Source organism: Lynx rufus, unplaced genomic scaffold (assembly GCF_022079265.1).
Source record: "Lynx rufus isolate CCGP_SWC_20201006 ecotype Redwood Valley unplaced genomic scaffold, mLynRuf1.p SCAF_1, whole genome shotgun sequence".
NCBI classification, from domain to species: domain Eukaryota; kingdom Metazoa; phylum Chordata; class Mammalia; order Carnivora; family Felidae; genus Lynx; species Lynx rufus.
In genome coordinates, this window is record NW_025814823.1 from 239,331,649 (window position 1) to 239,356,502 (window position 24,854).

At 58.1% G+C, this 24,854-nt stretch overlaps 1 protein-coding gene across 5 annotated transcripts; it reads left to right on the forward strand.

The window, feature by feature from the left end:
- Window positions 1-117: 117 nt before the first annotated feature.
- On the forward strand, window positions 118-23,647 carry BRD9 (bromodomain containing 9). 5 transcript variants are annotated; one of them, XM_047094411.1, is made up of 16 exons: window positions 118-259; window positions 915-1,129; window positions 1,387-1,519; window positions 3,001-3,061; window positions 3,490-3,634; window positions 5,204-5,314; window positions 5,977-6,152; window positions 7,200-7,332; window positions 9,513-9,588; window positions 10,516-10,611; window positions 11,505-11,637; window positions 14,159-14,270; window positions 17,289-17,327; window positions 19,599-19,698; window positions 22,042-22,215; window positions 22,919-23,647. In XM_047094411.1, the coding sequence occupies exons 1-16, from the start codon at window positions 208-210 to the stop codon at window positions 23,017-23,019; spliced, it is 1,857 nt and encodes a 618-aa protein (XP_046950367.1). In that variant the 5' UTR covers window positions 118-207; the 3' UTR covers window positions 23,020-23,647. The 5 variants fall into 5 exon arrangements, with proteins under 5 accessions (XP_046950367.1, XP_046950376.1, XP_046950383.1 ...); XM_047094420.1 differs by having other exon boundaries at window positions 6,037-6,152; XM_047094427.1 differs by having other exon boundaries at window positions 6,040-6,152.
- Window positions 23,648-24,854: the final 1,207 nt, after the last annotated feature.

Genomic DNA, 24,854 nt, shown 5'->3' on the forward strand with positions numbered 1-24,854 from the left:
GCGCGCGCGGCGCACCGCCCTCTGACCCGGAAGCGCTGGGCGCCGGCGGGGCGAGACGGCCCGACTTCCGGCGCCTGCTTCCGGCGGGGCCCGGCGACCTCCGCGGGGCCAGGCGGGTGGCGAGTCAGGGCCGCGGCGGCGGCGGCGTCCACGCTGCGGCCGCGCTTGCTTGCAGCCCTCAGCCCCGCGCCCCGGCCCCGCGCCGCCATGGGCAAGAAGCACAAGAAGCACAAGACCGAGTGGCGCTCGTCCTACGAGGGTGAGGCGGCGGGCGCGCTTTGTGACGTCGGGCCGGCCGGCGGGCGGGGGGCGGGGTCCCGGGCGGGGGTCCCGGGCAGAGATCCCGGGCTCGCGGGCTCGGGCCCCGAGGGAGAATCCCCGGCTCGCCTGCGGGTGGGGGAGGGGGGTCTCGGCGGGGGGAAGATTCGCGGGAAGGTGTCCTGGGCGAGGATTCTGGGATCGCGGGCGGCGGTTCCGGGCCAGGGCGCCAGGGCTGTCGGGCGTCTGGTCCGCCTCCTGCATCTGTGTTGGCTTGTCTGGTCTTGGAGAAGTTCGTCCCTGTTTGTCACCCGCGTCCCGCCTGCGCGTTCCTGCAGCCTCGGTCCTGTGTCTGCTGCAGGACAGACGGGCGTGAGCGCAGGCCAGGAGCTTAGGGAAGGGGGCGGGGAGGGACCAGGCTCCTGGGCTCCCCTGCCTCCTTGTTCCTCGCCAGACAGAGCAGCTCGAACTGTGTCCCTGAGGGTGATGCAGCACCAAGGGGGGCGGGACTGGCAGCCCTGGGGTTTGCTTCCCCATCTTTCCCTGATGGTGTTGCCTTCTGGGGCCTGGGCGTCCTCTCTGTTCCCCCTGCACGTCGGGCCCCTGGTGCCACTACACACCCGAGCACACCCCGAAGCTGCGGTCTCTGCTTACAGATTATGCAGACAAGCCTTTGGAGAAGCCCCTGAAGCTGGTTCTCAAGGTTGGAGGAAGTGAAGTGACTGAGCTGTCGGGGTCTGGGCACGACTCCAGTTATTACGATGACAGGTCAGACCACGAGCGAGAGCGGCACAAGGAAAAAAAGAAGAAGAAGAAGAAGAAATCCGAGAAGGAGAAGCACCTGGACGACGAAGAAAGAAGGAAAAGAAAGGTAGAGCAGGGCGGCGGCTGGCCGGTGGAGGCCCCCAGCCCCCCGGAGGGCAGATCACAAGGGCCGTGGGGTCTTAGGAAAGGGCTGTCCTGTTTGTAGCAAAAGGCCCACGGGCCCAGGGGGTGGTCGTTGGGGGGGGGAGGGGGGATCTGAAGGAGAAGCGTCTCTGGAGGGAGGTTTGCTCGCTCAGCTTTGTGTTGCAGGAGATTATTTAAAACTGCTTGCCTTGCTCTCGCTGCCCTGACTCTGCCTCGCAGGAAGAGAAGAAGCGGAAACGGGAAAAGGAGCATGGCGACTCGGAGGGAGAGGCCGACGACTTTGATCCCGGCAAGAAGGTGGAGGTGGAGCCGCCCCCCGACAGGCCCGTGCGAGCGTGCCGGACACAGCCAGGCGAGTGGAAGGAACGTGTTTGGAGGCTCTCCTGGAGCGCGACAGCTCGTCTCTGTGACACAGTGGTTGGCGTCGTGCTTTTCTGCCTCTTGGGGATGTGTGCGGGAAGGAGGGAACAGTGCTTTCTCTTCCAGGGCTCGACATGAAGCGTAGCTGGACCTGAGGTCTTAGTGTCAACTTGAACCTGTAGAGCAGGGTTCAGTCAACTGCCGCTCCTGTGCCCCCCCCCCCTTTGTTCTTTTTAAACTCACGAGCTCATCACGGGGAGAAGGGAACTAGTGCTCAAATCAGTTGTTACTGAGGCTGTCAGGCACCACGAGGGCTGTGCCAGCCTCACCGGAGGAGAGAACACTCGGGGCTCTCTAATCTGTGAGTGGTCACTTTCCTCAGGGGCTTTCAAATGGTCAGGAGGTACTGAAGTGGAGGCAGTTTTCCTTCGAGCATTTCTCTTCTTGACGTTGGGTTTGACTGCCTGTGATTCGGGAGAGAAGGAAGCGGGGTCGTATGGCAGTCGTTGCCGAGGGTGTGGTTTTCTGGCAATAGCCGTCCCCGTGCAAGTCATTGCCACGGTGAACAGGTAGGACCCGGGGCCACGGGGCACAGTGGGCAGGAGAGAAGGTCAGGCATGAGACGGTTCGCTAGGTGAACGTGCTCGCGAAGCGCGTACAGTCGTCGGTCCCTGCCGGCTTGGTCTGATCAGCTGATTGAGGTCACGCGTGCAGTGCTTCCCTTCCGTGTACCCGAAGGGGTGATGTTCACACTTGCTCTGGTCACTGTCACTATCGGGACCCACTCGTGGTCTGCAGGCCTGTTTGCTTCAGCCCTGGAACCAGCTATTTCTCCAAGGAGCCCTGGTTCCTTAGTGCATTCAGATGCTGAGGTCTGGGGGCTGGGCGCGGCCGGCAGTGGATGCTCTAGGTAAGAGCACTTGTGTTCTTATGGCTTAGGGAACAGAACCTAGGCCGCCACGTGTGCTTACTACGTTCACCAGAAACCACGGTTCCACACCGTGGGCCAAGAGATGTAGTTAGTGGCCGTCCTCACGAGGACCCCCGTGCGGTTGCATTCGTACCCGTTTTACAGAGGAGGAGCAGCAGAGGTGCGGCCAGAGGTTCTGGACTGCCAAGTAAAGTGTTAGTCGGTGAAGCTCGGCCTCTGTGTCCTGGCCGTCTTCGTACCGTGTCTGGAACGTACCGGGCCCGGTCGTGACAGGGGACTCATACAGACTGACAAGTGACAGCTCCCTGTTGTCGTCTGAAGGATCTTGGCACTTTCTAAGGGGTTTGGGGGACTGATGCTGTGGTGGATGCCCCTCCCACCCAGCTGAGTTTTTTGGGGCCAAGACCGGGTCTGGGTCATCCTTGTACCCAGTTCTTGTTGGAGTCTGAAACACTGAAACGTGCCGTGGAGTGGGAGCTCTCTAGTGACACAGTATCAAGATGTTTTGACTCATCGTTATCCTGTACTCTTTAAATTGTCAGCCGAGAACGAGAGCACACCGATTCAGCAGTTACTAGAGCATTTTCTCCGCCAGCTCCAGAGGTAAACAGTTTCTCAAGAACTTGAGGTTGGGAACCTTCAGGGTGTCTTTCCTTGCGACGGGTTCTTCCCTCACCTCCCACACCCGTGAAGCAGACCCTTCGCCCTCCCTGGGTGACGCCCAGTCTAGTGGGGGGTGGGCCGGCGTGGGGAGAGCGCCGTGTGCCCGGTCCGTGCAGGGCAGGGGTGTTGGTGGGGGGCGGTCAGGACCTCCACGATGCAGATGTCACGGGTCCAGCCAGGAGGGTAATTTTGGAATTTTTAATCATCAAAAACATCTACTACGCTTCTACAGAGTGTAAATTTTATTTGTTATTTTAAGGAACAAAACTTGGTGAATTGTATCATGTTTTTACCGTGAAACGTTTTGTATCGTTTGGAAATCTACACTTAGGGTTTTCCTGTTTAAGTAATGATGTTCTTGTTTTCAGAAAAGATCCTCATGGATTTTTTGCTTTTCCTGTCACGGATGCAATTGCTCCCGGATACTCCATGATAATAAAACATCCCATGGACTTTGGTACAATGAAAGACAAGATTGTAGCCAACGAATACAAATCAGTCACAGAATTTAAGGTAAACTAATTTCGGTTTCTGAAATAATTGCTGCAAAGCTCTCTGTGTGTTTATGTCCAGTAAGCACTCTGTCCGTATCAGCTGGTTTCTAGTTGCGAGTGTTCATGGGGGCCTGAGCCTTCGGGCCAAGGTCTCCCAAAGGTTGCATCAGGGAAACCGGTATCTTGTCTGGAAGCTGTAGAGATACGTGAGGTCAAGCAAAAGTGTGTCTGATTTGGTCTGACTCCAGAATTGGTATTTTTAGAATTACAGTTTTTCCTAGTTTTTTGTTTTATAGTAACTGGGAGTTTAATTTTTTTTTTAACGATAGATTTCTATGACTCTCTAGTGTGTAGTTCTGAACTCTGTTTCTTGGTACAACCGCGAGGCAGGAATTGCTTGTTGGCTTTGATCCCAGGGGCGGATCAAGATGAGTGCTTGACGCTTTGGTAATGATGTCATGTAGGAAAAGGCATCGGGTTTCTTTCTTAGTTTCTATTCAATTTGGAAGGCTTAGCTCTATCCCATTCATTTGCTGGTGACATGACTGAGCGTGTTTGCTGAGCCTCAGAGGCTGTGCCACGTGAAAGGGTACGGGGGCGGACGGCCCTCAGTCCTCCACCTTCCTTGTCGGGCCCTGGTTTGCTCTGCTGCCCAGTGACGGTCCTGGATGTGAGCAGTGTCCCCCCTCTGCCTTGTCCTCAAGACTGCTACATCAGGGCCCACAGAGGAGGGGGACTTGAGGGCCACAGGCCCAGCCCTGGGGACCTTGGCCGTGGGGCCAGTGCTGGGGCTCGGTCGGGGTCTGGCTGGCTTCAGCTGTCCTTATGCGTCCTCATGGCCGGCACAGCACACAGTGACAGGTGTGTGTGCGGTCTGTAATTTGGTTGGGGTGATGATATATCGAGACGTCCAATAGCTTGCTTTTAACGTAAGCTGTTCAGCAAGATTTCCCTTATTTTACAGAAAGCCTTTTTGCTGATGCTATTAGAGTAATTGGCGATAGACCAAGTTTTGAATTCCGTGGCAAAATCCCAGAGAGGGGACGCGAATGTGCTCAGCTGTCGGCTCATTCCTCAGCTTTTACTTAAAAGGACCTGGCTGTCACTTTTCATTCCTGCTTACATCTGATTTCTCCCAAAGCGGGGGAGCTGGAGATGGAGAGAGGGAGCCGCGATGTTCTTAGAACGCGCACGTGCTGGGGCAGCTGGGAGGCTCCGTCGGTTAAGCGTCCAATTCTTGGTTTCGGCTTAGGTCATGATCTCATGGTTCGCGAGTTCAGGCCCCACGTCAGGCTCTGTGATGACAGCGTGGAGCCTGCTTGGGATTCTGTCTCTCCCCTGCTCACACACACATTCTCTTTCTCAGAATAAAAAAACAGAAACAGAAGCCACGCGTGTCGCGCTCAGGAGGAAGCTCCAGGTTTGGCAGGTCTGAAACTTCCCTCAAAGAGTCGTTAAAAGCCATTTGTTAAGCTGAAGAGCCTGGTTTAGTTGCTTGCCACTCAGTTTTAGCCTCTTGACAGGAATCCGGTTTTTGCCGGCATCTCAGTGGTTCAAACTCGACAGATTCTATTTTTTTCCCTTTCAGGCGGATTTCAAACTGATGTGTGATAACGCGATGACCTACAACAGACCAGACACCGTGTACTACAAGTTAGCTAAGAAGATCCTTCACGCAGGCTTTAAGATGATGAGCAAAGTAAGAAGCCCGCGGCGGCAAGGAGCCACAGAGACGAGAGTTCCCCTCTGTCTCGATGCCTACACAGAGCCCCACCCCCACTGACTGACATGCTTCCACCCGTCCATCACTGGCCGTGGTGCAGAGCCTCTGTACACATCCCAGGCCACCCTCCCCGCCAGGCGCGCTCTCTCTCTCTCTCTCTCTCTCTGCTCCTGCGCCAGCTGGAACGTCTCCTTTAGGGTTGGTGGAAAGTGCTGGATCTGTTGATCTAAGTGTGGGTGTCTGATGGATTGCAGCCAGCCTGTGATCTGTTTTACGTGGCTGCCTCACTGAGTCCAGACAGGACGTCTTGGCCGTCCGGAGTGGCTTCCCAGATCTGTCCCATGAGCCAGGTTGCATGCGTCACGCATCTAGGACCAGTGCCTTGTGCCTGACCGGCCTGTAGGTGAGGTGCGGGCCCCTGTGCCCTCTGGCCCGTCCCCCTCTGCCAGCCCCGAGTGCTCCCAGCCAGTCGGCCGCGCCTGTGGTGCTGACTCCCACCTGCACCTGCCGCGGGAGCGCCATGGGAGCCCGCTGTTAGGCCAGGCGAGGCTGCGGCCATCCCCATCCCACCCATCGCCATGGCGCCTCGGCTGTGAGGCAGAGGTAAAGGCCTGCTGCTCTGTCCTTTTTGATTCTAGGAGCGGCTGTTAGCTCTGAAGCGCAGCATGTCGTTTATGCAGGACATGGATTTTTCTCAGCAGGCAGCTCTTCTGGGCAACGAAGACACAGCTGTTGAGGAGCCCGTTCCTGAAGCGGCACCTGTACAAGTAGAAACTGCCAAGAAATCCAAAAGGCCGAGTAGAGAAGTTATCAGGTAACGGGAAACGCACCTCAGGATTGTGAGTGAGGGTGAGCCTGTGCTGGCGCCCGTGTCCGCGGAGTAGCTCGCGGACCCCCACCTGCTGGAAGGAGCCCGGTCCCCGGCGGCCGCGTGTGAGCTCTGGTCTCAGGTGTTTCCAGGCAGCTGGCCGGCAACCTGGGCCAGCCGGGCCTCGTCACGCTAACGGACCTGGGGGCACAAGGGCAGGACAGCCCCTGCCAGCCACACGCAGGCTCTGTTCCAGGTGTGACACTGCTGTTCCCATATGCGTGTTGCAGTGATTGTTGGGCCTTCGCTCTGAAGAAGTTCCCTCACGTGCAGGAGGACACTTGATGGTGGCCTAGCTTGGCTGTCCCTGTGCGGGGGACGTAGCTGTGCTGTGTTAGGCAGGTGACACGCTTTGTGGGGGGGCTTCATTCTCCTCGTACCTGACCCCCCAACTCCTGCAGCCGTCCACCCTGGGCCAGAGGCGGGGCCTTCTTGCAGGCTTGGGGTCCGCAGGCAGAGTTTGCTCCTGCAGCTCCTTGGATGGAGTCGGTCCATATGCTTCTGGAACCTTCCACAGGAGAGGCCACATCCCTTGGGCGCTGCACCCAGTGACCCTCGGCTGTTCGAATAAAGCTCTTCTCTGTGTGGGGTCTGAGCCCGCCTGCCGAAGGCTCGGGACGCCCCTTTTGCCTCACGACCTGTGCTCCCAGCTCACCCTTGTTTCTGGCGTCTCCACGCTCCACGGAGCTTTGCCTCTTTTTCCAACGGTGCCTCGAATGACATCGTGAGTAGCGAGGTTGCCGTCAGGTTGCTCTTAGATCAACTCAGGTGTGCAGCTGAGACACGAGACACCTCCAGCGGCCATTTGGGGCTCCCTCGCTGTTTGTGGAGGCCTTGCATATTGCTGCAGTTACAGCCACGAGGACAGGGTCGAGGAGTGCTCCGTGCCCTTGCTCCCGGCCCGTGGTGACCTTGGGGAGCGGTAGGGACTGACCGTGGTGAGGTGGGAGCAGCACGTGCCCCGGTGACGTGTGTGGTGTTCCTGCCTCGCAGCTGCACGTTTGAGCCGGAAGGAAATGCCTGCAGCCTGACTGACAGCACGGCAGAGGAGCACGTGCTGGCCTTGGTGGAGCACGCAGCTGACGAGGCTCGGGACAGGATCAGCCGGCTCCTCCCAGGGGGCAAGGTAGCGTCAGGGGTGTCTGGGCAGAGCTCGTGTCCCGCAGGCTCGCTTTGGGTCCCGTCACCGGCTCCATCCCTGGGGTGGGCGGGGGCCTCCAGGGGTGCCTCGCGGGCAGGAGCCTCCCAGAAGCGGTGTGTGATGCGGGGACGCTGCAGCAGGCTCGCCCCGTAGTGGGGATGTTGCCCGCCGGCGGATGGACGTCAGGCCTGCCAGGCGTCTGCGCTGCAGCCTCCCTCTTCTCCTGGTGTGCTTGCGTCTCTGTGTGCCTCTGCGGCGCCCGTGGGTCCCATCTGACCCGGGCCTGGCCTGTGGGGGCCTCCCTGCTGTGCTTGGAGCACCCCGCTGCCGGGAGAGCAGCCCGGCACCTCCGGTAGAAACGGTGTGGCTCTTGCGTGCACTTTTAAACCCGCTAGTCACGGTAACGAGGACAGAGGCGACGTTAATCCCGGCACGTTTACTTGACCTGGTGCATCCACAGTCTCGTCTGTGCACGTGGTCCATGTGAAGAACTCTTAGAACTTCACATCCCTGTCTCAGACACGCGTTTTCAAAACGCGCGTGGAGTGTTACGTCAAGGATTTTGAACAGTGACGTTTTGCATACGCCGGGTTACGTGCAGCATACGGAGATGAATCTTTTACTTACCTTAAGCTTCCCTGGTGGAAAGTTTGCGGTTCCCTGTGTAGCTGATGTTGATCTGCTGGACCCGCTGGTCTGCACGCCTGTAGTGCTTCAGCCGTGGAATGTCCCGGGCACTGGGCACGGCCCTCAGTGGCGCTGGGAAAGAGCCCTGCGGACTGTAGCTCGGTGAGGGAGGGCCATGCTGAGCTGCGTGTATTCATCAGAGGCACGTGTCCACACCCGAACCCCCATTGCTCCCAGTGCTGGGCCTGTTTCCTTTTTCTCCCTTTTTGGGTTGTAATTCCACAGCGAGAAACCTGACTCCTGTTCCCCTTAGTGCATTCACGTGGTCAGTGCTCACGTGATCAGCACTTACATGGTCAGCGCTCACGTGGCCGGTGCTCACGTGGTCGGCGCTCACGTGGTCAGTACATCCATAGTCAGCACTCGCATGGTCAGTGCTCACATGGTGAGTACTTACATGGTTAGTACTCCCATGCTCACCGCTCACATGGTCAGCACTTATGTGGTCAGTGCTCACGCGGTCAGTATGTGTGGTCGTTGCTTGTGGTCAGTACTGACACGGTTAGTGCTCACGTGGTCAGCGCTTACATGGTCAGCGCTTACGTGGTCAGTATTTATGTGGTCAGCGCTCACGTGATCAGTACTGACACAGCGCTCACATGGTCAGTGCTCATATGGTGAGTACTTACATGGTTAGTACTCCCATGCTCACCGCTCACATGGTCAGCACTTATGTGGTCAGTGCTCACGTGGTCAGTATGTGTGGTCGTCGCTCGCGGTCAGTACTGACATGGTTAGCGCTCACGTGGTCAGTATTTACGTGGTCAGCGCTTACACGGTCAGCGCTTACGTGGTCAGTATTTATGTGGTCAGCGCTCACGTGATCAGTACTGACACAGTTAGCGCTCACATGGTCAGTGCTCACATGGTGAGTACTTGTATGGTTAGTACTCACACACTCAGCGCTCACATGGTCAGTACTTATGTGGCCAGTGCTCACATGGTCAGCAGTGACGGGTCTCCTGTCCTCCCCGCCCTGTATTCAGGCACTCAGGCCAAGGGTCCCCCTCTTCTCTTCCCCCACTCCCATGTGCAGGCGCCCCTCCTGGACCTTCCTGGGGGCCTTCAGAGGAAGAGGGCTTTTGTTCAGTGGTTTTCTGTAAGCGGAACTAAGTCCCTTGTGTTAGAGATGGAGCCTCTAGTGCCCGTTGATATGGCATTTGGTGACCAGGGTCCTGTTCTGGGTCATTTGGCTCAGGTTCTGACATCCTGTAAGAGGGCAGTTTCTGGGGTAAGCTTCCTGTTTCCGTATCTCCTTTAGAAGAATCAGGAACTAGTCTTAATCCTTACAGTACACATGGGTGTGAAGTCAAGTTCGGGGAGGTATGAGAGAGGTCTCTGTGGTCTTTTCCATGGGGAAACCAACTGCCCCGTGACCTGTTGGGATTTGTGCACGTTAGGCCGTGCTCGTACGCCTTAGCTCTGTTGGCGTTGCGGCAGAGCACGTAGGGCCGGCCCTCAGGTGTGCTTCCTTGCAGATGGGCTATCTGAAGAAGGACAGTGACGGCAGCTTGCTCTACAGCGTGGTCAACACGGCCGAGCCGGATGCCGACGGTGCGTGGCCCCGAGCAGGGCTGGGGTTAGTCTCCGCAGCGCCAGGGAGTTTCGGCTTCGTAGCCCGTTTGAGGTCACGGTTGCCCGTGCAGAGCAGGCCCCAGTCGCATGGCGTAGACGAATCCCATCCGGTGTTACTCCCCTGTCCTCCCCCTCCTGTGTATGATACGCAGCCTGCGTATGATACGTGGACAGGGGGCAGTCATCCAACGGGGGCAGGGGTGCTGCTCAGACCTTTTCTGCCCCAGGGTCTAGCATAGGCAGCCAGTGTAGAGCTGTGCTCCCGCAGGGCTGCGGTTCTACAAGTCCTCATGGCCTGACTTCCAGATACCATCATGAGGATAGACTCACACCCTTGTCAGGGCTCCCTGGGAGGAGCCAGAGTGCACAACTCCGTCGCACTCGCGGAGCTTGGAAGGGGCCCAGACGTGGGCTTAGAGGGGATGCCCTGTGTGATCATCGTGTTGAGGACCTTGAGGGGGGCACAGATGCTGGATCTGCTCACCCGTGGGGAAGCCCTTATGTACTCCGTCTCTTTGAAAAGTATCTCGAGTTGATCAACTCGTAGCTTAGACAGAGTTAAGGTTTGAGAATTGTAGCGGCTACTTTTTTTTTTTTAAGTGCTTATTTATTTTGAGAGAGAGAGAGAAAGAAAGAGAAAGAATCCCAAGTAGGTCCCAGGCAGTGCAGAGCCTGAGGCGGGGCTCGAACTCACAAACCGTGAGATCGACCTGAGCTGAAATCAAGAGTCGGATGTTTAACCGACTGAGCCACCCAGGCACCTAAGAATTTTAGTGGTTTCTGTAAATTTGATTTTAGCTGGTCTTTCTAGAGAGCCCCCCATGCCTTCCCCAAGTGCACTCTGTGAGCCACTGCGGGAGCTGGGAACTCCCCGAGCCACCTGTTCACAGCCCGGTCCCTTTGCAGAGGAGGAGACCCACCCTGTGGACCTGAGCTCGCTCTCCAGCAAGCTGCTCCCCGGCTTTACCACACTGGGCTTCAAGGATGAGAGAAGGGGCAAAGGTGAGTGTGGGGTGGGCAGGTAGGGGCACGGGATGAGGGAAATCACAGGAGAGGTGTGGACCCAGAGTCCTCCCGCCATCTTCGTGGCTCACCTGTTCTTAGTACTGTGTCCAGATTCTGGCTCTGAAACTAACAATGAGATGAAATTAAGGTCCTGTCGAGTGAGGGGAATAAACATTTCACCGGGCACGCTCCTCTTTGCCGTCCACTCGTACCGGTCTGTGGGTCTCAGCCCCGTGCCGACCGTGGGTAGGGGTGTATGCCCGGGTGTCTGCCGAATGATGGTGGGCAAGTGTGGGAGATGGAAGGTTGGATGGGTGTGGCGGTGGAGGGAGGGAGGGGACTGGTGTGCTGGCCGCACTTGTGTGTGTGGCCGAGTGACCGAGTGACATCTGTGGCTGGTTTGCTAGATTTGGAGTGTGTCGGTGTGCAGCAGTTTTGTTCCCCGGGGGACAGCTGGTGGCGTCTGGGGACGTTGTGATGGTCACATCGTGGTGCTACTGGAGTCTAGTGGGGGGGAGGGGCATGTCTGAGACGCATTGCTCTTGAGCTCTGACGTCATTCATGTGGGGACGCCAGCCGTGATGCCCCCACAGCCCCTTGAGGGATCCAGCCTCGTCCTGTGGGCTCGGTTCCCAGCAGGGCCTGGGTCGGCACGAAGCCCTTCTACTAGCGCGCACTCGCCTTGCATCGCGTAAACTGTCCTCTGCACCTGCTGCAGAGCCTGAAGTGCTGGTTCGGCCCGGAAGCTGCCACCGCTTCGGGTCGCTGGGGAGCAGCAATGTCATGGGGGAGGGGGCTGGGAGCGGGGGCGGGGGCGCCGCCCGCGGGACCGAGCGCGTCTCGTGCGGGCGTGCGTCTCACGTCTTGTGCTCTCCCTCTCCTGCCCTCAGTCACTTTTCTCTCCAGCACCACCACCGCGCTTTCAATGCACAGCAATTCCGTGTTCGGCGACTTAAAGTCGGAGGAGATAGACCTGCTGTATTCTGCCTACGGGGATGAGACGGGTGTGCAGTGTGCGCTGAGGTGAGCAGGGTCGGCACGGTCTGGAAGGTTCTCGCTTGCCGTGCGGGAGGAGCCGTTTCCCTGGTGGGTGGTTGGCGGGAGACGGCCGACGGCAGCGGGTCTGCACGGCAGAGGTTTTCGAGTTCTTTTCCGTAAACCACTGGTTTGCCACGGGTTGGTCTTGAAGTTTGGGTAACTCAGCTGCGCCTTACAAAGGTGACGATCCGGGCTGTAGTTTAAAAAAGAACGTGTGTGTGCATGTAACCAACCACGTGTTTGGAGCTTGTTTCGTGATTTTGTTGGAACCTGGCTCGGTGGCTGTGTTCGTCTGCTGGGGCCACCGGAACCGTGCACCCCAGCCTGAGGGGCTGAAGTGACAGGCATTTGTCGTCTGGCGGGGCCGGAGGCTGGGAGTCCGAGACCCGGGTGTGGGCAGGGCTGCTTTCTCCTGCGGCCTCTGTGCTTAGCGCGTAGACGGCCCTGGTCTCCCTGTGTCCTCACCTGCACGCCCGTCTCTAAGTCTGTGTCCCGGTCTCCGTTTCCTTCAGAGACACCAATCGTAACGCGTTAGGGCCCCCTAAAGACTCCGCTCAAACTTCATCACCTTTGGGGGGCCACATCTCCAAATAATACGTTCTGAGGTACTGGGGTTGGAGCTTCAGCAGAAGAATTTTGGGACACGCTTCAGTCCCCAATGGTGACTGGGATGTGGTACTGAAACCGCAGACGTGGTGCCGTGTTTCTGTGGAACTGCTGTGTTCTGTGCACCAATAGAAGTAGGTCACACCTGTGGAATTTTAGTAATTCTCCAGGAGGAAAGGCAAGTTTGGCTAACCTCTAAGAAATGGATCTTTCCGTATTAGATCTTTAATTCCAAACAGAACACGGGACGTATTTTAAAAACGAACAAAAGGAAATCAGCCCTTAATACGATTTTTATGAGCCCAGAGAAGCAGAAGTGGAACACCAAGGAGGAAATCTGGTGAGCGAGGACAGTGTCACAAGTGGTGCCCCCCCCCCCCTTTTGCCCCACTGCCCTGTCACAGCCTTTAAGGGACGGCAGTCACCTTTGGTTCAGGGGGCACGGTGTTCCCAGACGGTGGTCGCCTTCCCCCGCGCCCACCCCCGAAACACGGATGGACTCTGGGCGCGTGAGCAGCGCACGGTGGCCGCAGTCCACGCTCCTCCCGGGCGTCCCGCGTCACCTCGCCACGCGCTCTGTTCCAGACCATGCCACGAGTGTTCCGGTGTCCCTGCTCCCGTTACACGCTCACGGTGGTGGCGTCTCCTGAAACCCTCCCGGAGAGACTCGTGTGCCGTCACGGTCTCACTCCCAGATCGGTGGCCCTCCTCGCTCAGTGTGACGGTCTGGCCTCTGGGGAGCCCTTCTGAGCCTTTGCCCCAGGGCTTAGAGGCCAGGACCCGGCCTTTGTCCCCCGCCTCCTTTTACAGCGCCTTCCACTCACTTCTTTTTTAGTTTGTAGTATTCACGGAGTCCGAAAACCAGGACGACACTCTAGGGTGCGGTGCCCGCGGAGTCTCGTTCCCGCACGAGCTCCCTCTCCCCGCTGCTGTGGAGCATCTCTCCTCGGTCTCCTTTCGTTAAGTCAGAACGGAAACAAAAATGAAAACAGCACCGGGTACGGCCGTGCCCCTCCCGCGGGAGCCCGCGTCTCCCCGTTGACCCCGAGCCGCGCGCTGGCGGTTGTGCGGGGCTACCTACCCGCGGCTTTTCTCGGTTGGTAGAGGACGGCGTCGCGGTCGGGTTTTCTCGGGATATTCTTCGTAACGTGCTCCTCCTGGCGTGTCTCGTGCGGGGTGTGGTGTGCAGTGCGTGTGACGTGCGAGAGCCGCGCTCGTCAGCTCGCGTTCTCAGAAAGGCTTCCGGTCAGCAGACTGCGAGTGGTTCGGTCTTTGGCGAGACAGAAGTGATGCGTGGATTTGCAACTTGCGGGGTTGGCGCCCCCGATCCCTGCCGTTGTTCAAGAGTTCACCGTATGTGCCCGGACTCTCGTTAGCCTTGTCTTTTTTTAAGTGATCTTCTCGAGATGGTTTTTAAGTTTTAGCACCTGTTTTTTAAGATCTCTTTTGTTTGTTGTTTAGTTTATATTGAGGGAGAGCGCACGTGCACGTGAATGGGGGAGGGGCGGGGGGGAGGGGGGAGAACCCCAAGCAGCCTCCGCGCTCAGCTCAGAGCCTGATGTGCGTCTAGAACTCCCAAAGTGTGAGATCGCGACTCGAGCCCAAGTCGAGAGTCACGTGCTTGACGAGCCCCCCGGGCGCCCCTTGAGTTGCTCTTCACCTTTCTGGATCATGGGCCACCCTGAGTATCCGACGAAGACGGCTGCTGCCACCCCCCAGATTACACGTGGGAGGTTTGCGGCTCTCGGCGAGACCCTCTCGCGGAGGCGCGTCCGAGGAGCCGGGTCCACGGGGCAGGCCCCGCTCCTCGGGACCGCCGGCCCCGGGGAAGGCGCCTGGGAGACGAGAGCGTGCGGCGCGGGGCCTTCCGGCGGCATCATGCCCTCTCTCGGCCTTCCAGCCTGCAGGAGTTCGTGAAGGATGCTGGGAGCTACAGCAAGAAGATGGTGGACGACCTCCTGGACCAGATCACCGGCGGGGACCACTCGCGGATGCTGTTCCAGCTGAGGCAGGTGGGCGTGCATGTGCCGCGTTTGTGGGGCCGCGCCTGTGGAAAGAGCCTGTCCGGATGGACACCGTCCTAGGGAATCGCTGGCTCGTCTCCCCTCATTCACGTTTTAAGTTTTTACTTCAGGCAGTCAGTTTTCTTTCAGAGGAACTGAAAAGTTTAAGAAGTCCCGCTTGCCACCCCCCCTTCCCAACCCCCCCCCCCCCCCCCCCGCCGTCTCTGGGGCTCTGTGACTTTATACCCAGATCACTGTCACGTGCCGTCCATTCCCTTTGCTCTGAAGACTCTTTTTGGCTATTTCTTTGAGTGTAGACTTGCTGACGGGGAATTTACTCCGCTTTTTTTTTGGTCTGAAAGAAGTTATTTTATCTGTATTTATGGAATTCCTCTTCCCTGGGTCTGGAATCGTGGAATCATAGGCTGCTTTTCTCCTATTTTGAGAGACCTCTGACCACACCGTTTCTGAAGCGTCGCCGTCGTAGGCGTCTGTGTCTTCTGTCGCGCGTCTTCTTGGCAAAGCGCACGCGTCGGCCGACGGGCTTCGAGTGGGCTTTTCCTTTTTTCAAGGTTGTAGGAAAAGACCGGAAGAGGTCTGTGCTATACAGACCTCCGTTCCAGGAGGCCTCAGATACTCGCTCCTTTGTCCTTTGCAGGAAATGGACTGTTTGCTGCTCTACGTGCTTCTGAAGTTTAATCTTTGTAACTGATTTTCAGTAATTCGTCTCTGATGTGTTTCAGCGTTCTTTTCTCTGTGTTTATCCTGCTTAACGTTTGTCGGGCTCCTCGGGCCCGTCATTTAGAAGATTTTCATCCGTCGTCTTTTCAGATGTCGTGTCTGCCCCCACCCCACACTCGTCGCTTCTCCAGGACTCTGACACGCGGCTGGCATCCTGGCCTGTCCTGAGTGCCGGTGATGCTCAGCTCCTTTCTCAGTGTCTCGTCCCTCCCTCAGGGGCGAATGCTGTCTGTTGCCGTGGCTTCAAGTCGAGTGATCTGTTTTTGTGCCGCAGCCACATTTGCTGTTAAGCTCAGCCAGTGAAGGTTTCCTTTGAGACGCCGTGTTGTAGGTCTAGGCTCTGTTTTCTTCCTTCTTAGGCCTTCCCTTTCACGTTACGTTCATGCTTTCCTTTAAATTTTTGGACCTATTTCTCATATCTCCCACAGCTGCTTTGAAAGTCCTTATCCACCAATTCTGTCATCTCTGCCATTCCTGGATTTGCCTTTTGGTAGATTTCCCTCTGCTTACTGTGCACAGTTGGCTGCTTTATTGTTTGATTGGGCCCCGGGCATTACATTGTCGAGTCTCTGCTGTCTGGACTGTGCTATCACTGCCGCCAGCAGTCATAAGTGACTGGCGGAAATATGACTGTGGTTAGTCTGAATTAGATACGATGAGATTGTGAGCTGCGGACCAGAATTTTAGAGACTGGTGCGAAAAAAGAAACGTAAAACTATTTCATTATTTTGTCTGGATCTCACGTTAAAATAAAAAATGTTTTCAATACGTTGGGTTAAGTGAAACGTGTCATCGTCGACTACGTGTTAAGATTAATCTTAAGCAGGCTACTGGAAGGTTAGGTAGGTATGTGCTCACGTTACATTACTCCTGGGCGAGGCTGGCCTGATTTTACTGTGTTCTTTTCAGAACGTTGATGTTCATTTTGGCAGAGTTCTTAGGAGTCATCTGATTTCTTGGGATTTGTTTTTAATTTGGTAGGGTGGGTTTCAGCGGCCTTTATGTTGGGTGAATTTGGCCCTGATCCTGAGGAATGGCCTTTCAGGGTCTCTTCTGGTGGCCCAGGTTTCAGTGAGGTCTTGGCTGGGTGGAGTTGGTTGTGTCTCCTCACGTGTACCTGGCCCCATGGTGTTCGTCTGTGTGTGCACAGGTCAGTGTGCTCCGGGTTCAGCCCTCCTGGACTTGTGGAGCTCCTGCTGTGAGCTATATCCTCCTCTCCAGACTTTGCCACTCTTCAGTTCCGTGTGGCCGCTGTGCCCCGGCTGCCGTTCTCTGCACCGTGGTCTGAAAGTTTTCCTCCTGGTGTCCCCCGGGCACAGTGTGTGAGGCTGTGTCTTTATAGAGCAGGAACTCCTGAGATGTCCTGGCCACTTGGTTTCCTTTCTAAATTCCAGCGGGATCGCTTTTCTGAAAGTGAGCTTGCATTACAGGAGTCACGTAATTCCCAACGTGCTGTGGCGTTAGGTGACGTTTGATGCTAAAACGTATACGTTAGTGGAGGCGTGCGTATGCGTGTGGAACTGGACGTTACGATAGCGGAGAAGTTAATTTTCTACTAAAACTTATAAAAGCCTTAGCACAGGTGAATCTCTAGAACGTTGTCGCAAACAAAAGATCTCAGATGCAAAAGCATGTGAGCTGAGTGACTGTTTTGAAGGTGAAGACCCTGCCAGATTGCAGGACGGTGGCTCAGTAGCATTTAGGCTTGTGATCTCCACATGTGGTCACATGTGGCTGGGCGTCCCGTTCAGAATGTAGTCACACAGTAGCTGTCTTGGGTGACTCTGGGTCCCGCACAGGCTGTGGTCACGCAGTAGTGGTCAAGTGTAAGCCTCTTGTGGACACTGCAGCCCGAGGAGAAGATGCGTGGCCCCACAGTGCAGCCCAGCGGAGGGCAGGGGACCCTCCTCACCTAGCAGGTGGTTTCCTGAGCTGCCCCTGAGACGCAGGTACAATGTCAGACGTTTGCCTTCTGTTTGAAGCCGTCCAGGGCTGCGGAAACGCATCGGGTGCCCTCTCCTTCACGTCCGTCCCTCCCAGGGTGCCATCAGGGCACTCGGCCTCCCAGGGTCTTGGCCGGGCCTGCATGAATCGGGCCCTCTGTGGGGAGTTGGCTGTCTGTCTGATGCCGCACCAGCTCTGATTCACAGGGTGGTGTGAATACCGCGAGGACAACCCCAGCAAGACTGAATGGGCTGCTTTAATTTACGTCTGTGTACACGATATGAGCGAATCATTCTGTATAAAACCGTTTCGAAAACTGGCTTCTCCCGTTTTGATTTGCAGAGGAGAAATGTTCCCGTGAAGCCTCCAGAGGAAGCGAAGGTGAGTTGCACGGACGTGTAAGCGAAAACCTGATGATTAGCGTTCTCGCGGGGAACGGTCGTGTTCAGCCTGTGAAATGGGGTCATTGAGAAGAGGGTGTTGTTTTGTTGGGAAACTGGTTAAGTGGTAGTCTCCCTGCCCCTGAGTTTTAGTGACAGGGGTGAGGGGCAGGAAGCCACGGCACTTCTCTTCCAGTCCCGGCACGGGAGCCGCAGAGCAGTGGTTGTGCGGGGGGGCCCTGTCTTCTCACGTGGCAAGTGTGCACGGCCGGCCGGTGGGGAAGCAGGCGCTGGACCGGATTCCTGTAGGGGAGCCGCGGGGCACTCTAGCCTCTGGGGTGCTCCCTCGGCTGTGTGTGGGGCCTCGGCCCTGGGAGGTCTCTAGGGAGATCTGCGTGTCTGCTCTTTGGCTGGTGTGAGAAGTCGTGAGTAAACCAGCTGTCTTCAAGTCGCTTTTACGAGTTCCAAGTTGCAGGCGAATCTGTAACAACTTGGAAAACCGCAGCTGTGGCATGATTGCCCCAGCCACGTAGGGAGAAGGGCCCCGTGCTGGGCCCTGGGTAGGATCATGAGTAGCACTGAGCCTCGGTCTCTGGTTGCAAAGTAGAGCGGTAACAGTGGGGTCGTTGTAGGACTCTCGGTGGCACTCTCCCCTGAGATCTGGCTACCGCCGTACTCCATAAACACGAGCTCAGCCCCGGCCCGGCGTGTCGATGGCCCAGAGTGATCCCTGTAACATTTCCTCTTGAGAGAGGTTTATCAGAGCACAGAGCAAAGTGGCTTTTCTGAAAGTCAAGTGAAAGAAGCAAATTCACAGATCACCCAGACGAGACAGACCGATGGCAAGGGTTCATACCCAGACAGGACGACAGGAGAGGGCTCAGACCCAGAGGGGACAGGCCGATGTGAGAGGGTTCACACCAGAGGGCACGGCCCAACGGGAGAGGGCTCACACCCACAGGGGACAGGCCGACGGGAGAGGGTTCACACCAGAGGGCACGGCCTGATGTGACAGGGCTCACACCCACAGGGGACAGGCCAATGGGAGAGGGTTCATACCAGAGGGCGGGGCCCAACAGGAGAGGGCTCACACCCACAGGGGACAGGCCGACGGGAGAGGGTTCACACCAGAGGGCACGGCCTGATGTGACAGGGCTCACACCCACAGGGGATAGGCCGATGGGAGAGGGTTCACACCAGAGGGCGGGGCCCAACAGGAGAGGGCTCACACCCACAGGGGACAGGCCGGTGGGAGAGGGCTCACACCAGAGGGCACGACCTGACGGGAGAGGGCTCACAGGCCCTGTGCCCCTTGCCTGGTTAGCAGGGTCTCATCTTCCTCCTTCGCCAGGTCCCTGTGTGTGGCCGGATGTAGGTGGGTGCCTGTCCCTACTCTCTGGGCTGGAGGGGACCCTGTGTGAGCCTTCGAGCTGCAGGGCGGGCTGAGGGTGTTTGAGGGCACGTGACGTGCACCTGCGCAACCAGGTCCACAGGCTCTGAGCGTCTGCTGCAATGTGGACCTTTAGTTGAACTATTTGGTGAAGAAACGGTCCCTCCAGGCCGTGTGTCAGGAAGGGCGTGGTCATCGGACAGTAACTTATCCCACAGTGACTGAGGATCCGATCTCCAAAGTGAGGGTGGGATTTGGTAGTATTTGAAGGCCTTAGGGTCTTACTTATAGTACATTTCCCTTAAAGCACCAGAGGTGGCTCTCAGTGTTCATTTTAAAAAGGGCCATACATTAGCTGTTACCTCCTAACGTTTACGAGCCACAGGCCGCCGTGGAAGGTTTGCGTGGTGGGAGCGTCTCGGGGAACGCTGGGCTGTTTCCTTACAGTGCAGAGAGGGCTAGGAGGGTGTGGGGCGGCCACAGAAGGAGAGAGAACACGCTTGGCTTGGAATCTGCCGTGTTTTTACGTGTAGTCTCTGCAAGGTAGCCGTGAGCCCCTCAGGTCCCCTGTGTCCCCCTGTGCCGCCGCCCCCCTCCCCCCCGTTACAGGGACCTGTTTATCTCCGAGAGCCAGCGGCCTTTGGCTGTGGGGTTTGGTCTCGGCAGTGGCAGCCGCCTCTGGGAGCGCTCCTGGTGGTCGTGGCTGCAGTGAGGACCAGACGCAGCGTGGTCTTCCCGCTCCCTGGGTGTGGACGTGGCGGAGCCGGCCTGTCCTTGGGGGGGGGGGGGGCACTGCCGCTCCTGTGAGTTCAACAGCTGGTGTTAACTGCCCGCTCAGTGACCTCTTTCCTTTTCTGCTCGGTACCTACCCGTCTCCTGCAGGCTGGGGACTCGCTGGGCGACAGCAACTCCGTCCTGGACTTCATGTCGACAAAGTCCTACTCGGACGCCTCCCTGGACATCTCCATGCTTGGTTCTCTAGGTAGGTCGTGCCGGGCGTGCTCACATCCTCAGGCTCCGCTGGAAGAGGACGCTGTGTTCTCATCCCCGGTGCCGTGTCGGTCTGCGAGGTGGTCCCCGGGGCACGAGGCTGGTGTGCCGAGGCCTGTCCCCTTTCTAGGAATATGGCCACTGTGCTCGGGGTCCCTCCCTGATGGCCCCAGAGTGGGCTTGCCCAGGTCTCCTTTTTGACGTCAGGGTCCCTCGAGCCTGTCGGTCGTGCAGGGACGAGCTGCCTGCCTCGTGGCCTGCCATCGATGTGTCTGCGCGCACGTACCCACCAGGCTGTGCCCTCGTCGGCAGCTGAGCCCGACCCTGCCACGTGAGATGCCCTCTGCGGTCCGCATGGCACCCAGGGTTTTGGAATCTCTTTGGCCGTCCGGCTCCCTGTTGACTCGATGCTCTCGGGGTGCATTCTCCTCCTCTCCTTTCCTTTGGGCCGACCTGACCATTACCACGGGGCTTCTCGCGGACGGTGGCCTCCCTCGTTGCGTGTGGCCGTGCCCGTGGTGCTTCCGGCGTCAAGGGGTGGAGGCCAGACATGCCGCTAAACATCCCGAGGCACAGGGAGCGGCCCCCCAAGAATGACCCGGCCCCGGAGGCCACCGCGGCCGGGGGTGAGAAATCCTGCCTGCGTCAGAAGTGGTTTCTGTCAGCGGCTCGGAGCGCATGAGGCCGGCTCTCGCTTTGTCATCAGCCCCGCGGTCTCTGCCTTGGGTTAGGCTATTTGTACTTAGCGTGGTAACCCAGACCTGATTGAGATCTGCTGTCTTGCTCCTTGTCTGTTATTTTCCCAATTGTTTGGGGGTCCCACGCCTACCGCTGGGTTAGGTGGTTCCCTAGGAGTCTTGGGACTCGTGGCTCTGGTTTGATACAGCAAAGGGGGACAGATCGGGACCCACAGAGGGAAGGGGTACATGGGGTGAGTCTGGGGGAGACCAGGCAGCGCTCCAGAGCCGCCCCATGGGGTCCCACGGACACACCTGACTCCCAGCATCGAGTTGGGGCAATGCAGGCACTCTCTCCCTGGCACATCTGCAAATTCCAGGCTCCTGGAAGGAGAGCAGGTGTTCAGTGGAAACCACATCAGTTGCGTGGACAGTCGAGGTCCAGGGAGCCCCTCTGTCACTCGGGTGGTGGCGACCCTCCCGGGATCCAAGTTCACCAGCCAAGGGCCAACTTGGTCTTCTGGGCTTGCAGTCGGAGGCTGCTGTGTTAACGTTAGCCTTGCCAACTCTTCTTTTCCTCTGTGTTTAAGGTTTTTTCCTCATTACTGGTTTTTGGTAGTTTGAGTGTAAGGTGCCTTGATTTGCTTTTGTTTGGATTTATCCGTTGGGTTATGTTCGACCTGTGGACTCGGGGGGACCTCTGGACTCGGGGGTCTGTGGATTTTCAGCTGGGCTCCCGATTCTGCCATTTGTTGCTGAGTGTCTTTGCTTCATGTCTGGCCGTCTGTTCCGCCGCAGCTGACCTGCTGTTGTCCTTCCCAGCGTGGGGTGGCGGGTTGCCGCAGACGCTGCTCTTTTCCTGTGCTGGAGCCCAATTCGGCTTTTCCAGACTCTCCCCTTCTCCCCTCACCTCCCTCTTCCTCTGCTTTTTGAGGAGCGAGTGCCTAGTCGCGAATTTAAGGCCCCTCTTGTTCACAACTTTCCTCCCGTGTTTGGTGGGTCTGTTTCCCTGCCCTCTGCCCACCCGGTAGTGGTTTCTCATGGGCCAGACTGCAGTTACGCCTTTGGGTGCTGGTTAGCTCGCGTGCCTTGATGCTGCGCTTGGTCACGTTCTGACGGGCCGTTACCGATGTGTAGGCGTCGGACCCTGTCCAGGTGTGGCTGTGAGGTGCTCTAAGGGCGGCCCTGAGCCACATTTAGTGTAGGGGGGGACACCGTCCCGCCGGTGGACCGCACCCTTCTTCAGGCTTGGGCCACCGGTTGTCGGAGACACGTGAGTTCTTGAACTGCCTGGAGGGGTCGTGTGCTCCCACACACGCAGGGCCCCTCCTGGCCCAGACCCGGGAGCTCTCCCGGCAGCCCACTGCCCAGGGCCCCCTGCCCCCGCTCTGGCGTGTTCTCCGTCCTGGCGTCTGTGGGCCTCCGTTGCACATGCTGTCCTGCTTCCTGTGTGTTTACACCAGAGGGCAAGCCCTCTTCGTGACTGGCTCAGATCTGACGTGGCACCCGCCCTCCAAGCTTGCCTGTCCTCTCCCCACCCCCCCCCAGTTTTCCGCACGGTGGGTGTTGTCCCAAGCGTTCGTAGCGGCGAGGGAGAGACCGGGGGTGCGGCCCAGGCGTCTGGGTGTCTGACGTCTGACGGCCCCGTGTCTGTGCAGGGAAAGTGAGGAAGGAGCCTGACGCAGACGACAGCCACCTGAACCTGGATGAGACGGCGAAGCTCCTGCAGGACCTGCACGAGGCACAGGCAGAGCGCGGGGGCTCCCGGCCGTCCTCCAACCTCAGCTCCCTGTCCAACACCTCCCCCTCCGATAGGGACCAGCACCACCTGGGTAAGGTGGCCCCCGGGACCGTGCGGGCTGCTCCCTCTGCAGGGTGTCCCTACCCCTGGGGCGCTGAGACCGCCCTATAGTCGGGCAGCTGCCCGGGGCGGAAACGTGTGAGTGGAAGTCACTTGGCGTTAGGAATCGTGGGGAGTGGCCGTGAGACGTGGCCGGCCCTGCGTCAGGAGGAGCCCCGGCTGGCTACACCCCAGGGCCCTTGGAAGGGGCAGAACGAGCCTCAGACGCTGAGTTCAACTCGGGGAACGTTTGTTTCTTTCTGCCATTGCCGTGTTTAGTCCTAACACAGAGTGTCAAGGAGTGTGTCGATCCTCCGGGGCCCTGAGGGGAGAGCAGGTGGCCTGGGGCCTTCTGTGTTTACTGAGACAGAGCGGGCAGGTGTGTGGGCCCCACCGGGATTTCAGTCCCACCAGGAAGGGAACCAAACGCTTCCTGCTCCTTGAATTTACTCCCTTACCTGCCCATGCTGCTGCCGTAGTTCCCAGATAGAAGGTCGGGCTCGCGGAATACGTCTTGACGTTGTGGCCTCAGGGGTGCTCGTCCGCGGTGGAGGTTTGGCTGCATAACAAGCGGGCTCTGTGGCTGAGTTGTGGTCTCACTAACCGCCGTCACTGGGACACGTTTTCGGCCCGGTGTGAACCGTGACGTGTGCGTGGGTCTGCTGTGTGAACACCTGTCTTTCCCACAATTGCAGGAAGTCCTTCTCGCCTCAGCGTCGGGGAACAGCCAGAGGTGACCCACGACCCGTACGAATTTCTTCAGTCTCCAGAGCCTGCAGCCTCTGCAAAGAGCTAGCCTTGTAGATGGACTTCCGTTAGTTTTTATTTTTTTATTTGTGTGTACAGAGTTTTTGTCGTGAGACAGAGACTTCCGTTTTGTCCCCTCTGGCGTGCGGGAAGCAGCCCCGGGAGGTGGGGAGGTGTCTCTGGCATCGTGTCAGCCACACGCGGATCCCGTGTTTCTGTGGGTCGCCCCGTGAATGCTGGACAGCGGACAGCACACATACAGGTGTGTGACCGGGCGGGGTCGAGCCGTTGTGCTTTGTCTCTTGAGCTTTGAGGGGTCTGTAAAGCTCCTCCCTGTGGCCGGCCGGGACACGCCGTCCTGCCCCAGCATCCTTCCCGAGCACCCCTCGGGAGGCAAGAGATGCCCACGCTGGGGGTCCCGTGTGCTGTTTGCCCTGCCCGCCCTCCCCGCCGTCCCCACGTTCCCGAAGCAGGTCGTGGTGGGGCTGCAACCCTCCTGGCCTGGGACAGGCTCTGTGCTGGGCGAGGCCTGCCTTCTGCTGGAAGCTGACACCGCCCCCTGGCGACAGTGGTGTGCTGTGTCCGTAGACTTTTTTAATCTGGATGTGTTTACTGGATGCCTGTTTACATTTGCAAAACGTAGAGATCTCAATAAAATACAGAGCGATTGCGTGTAATTGTTTGCAGCCCCGTAGGTGTCCGCTTGTTTGTTGTTTTCTTAATTTTCTTCAACGTTTATATTTGAGAGAGAGCGCAAGAGAGGGAGGGGCCGAGAGAGAGGGAGACGCAGAAACGGAAGCAGCTCCGGGCTCCGAGCTGCCAGCACAGAGCCCGACGTGGGGCTGGAACTTACAAACCGTGGGATCATGACCTGAGCCGCAGTCGGACGCTCAACCACCCTGAGCCCCCAGGCGCCCCTGTGGGTGTCCACTTCCGAGTGACTTTTCGGCGAGAACCTTTGTCACAGGAGGTCAGCGGCGTCCGTTCCGGCCGCTCACCCTCCCGCGTTTACTCTGCGTCTGGCCCCGTTCTCCGCCCGCAGCGTGTCTGTCCTTCTTACCCACCCTGCACAACTTCCAGGTGGCTTCCTTTTTGAAAACAGAATTGGAAGGGCGCCTGGGCGGCTCCGACGTTTAAGCGTCCCACTCTTGATCTTGGCTCGGGTCATCATCTCCCGGTTCGTGGGTTCAAGCCCCATGTGGGGCTCTGTGCTGACGGTGCGGAGCCTGCTTGGGAGTCTCTCTTTCCCCCTCTCTGCTCCTCCCCTACTTGTACGCACGTGCGCACACTTCTCTCTCTCTCAAAATGAACTTCAAAATATTAAAACAAAACAAGATTGGAGCTTCTGTCACCTCACAGGGCAGAGTGAATCCCGGGGGAAAGGGGTTTGTGTGACGGAGGCAGTGGACAGCATGACCCTGACCCACAAGTGCCACGGGGTGGGCCAGCCCTGCTGGCCACTGCCTGCTGTGCTGGTAGGGCCCCTTGGGAACCTCAGGAGAAGGGGAGCAAAACACTGCATAGCCGAGGCGTCAGGAAGCCGTGGCAGGTGCCGGCAAAGGAGCAAGTCCCCAGGAGGGACAGACCCCACGGTCAGGCTGCTCCTTCCTGGGTGTGTCACAGCCGTGAAGGGGGGACCTGGGGCTTGGGGCGCCTCCCTGGGCCTGCTGCCCCAGGAAGCTGGCAGGATCCAGGTCCTAACCCACAGGTGCTCTCGGTGGTCAGAATCGCTGGGGACAGGTGGCCAGAGAGGGGGAGTGTCCCTCAGAGCCACACTGGCCACGTGTCAGCCACGGATGCACGGGAGCGCCACAGCACCTCAGCCATGCTGTTGACTCTCCGGGGAGAGGCTGTCTGGGCAGACAGTGCCAGGTGACGGGGGTT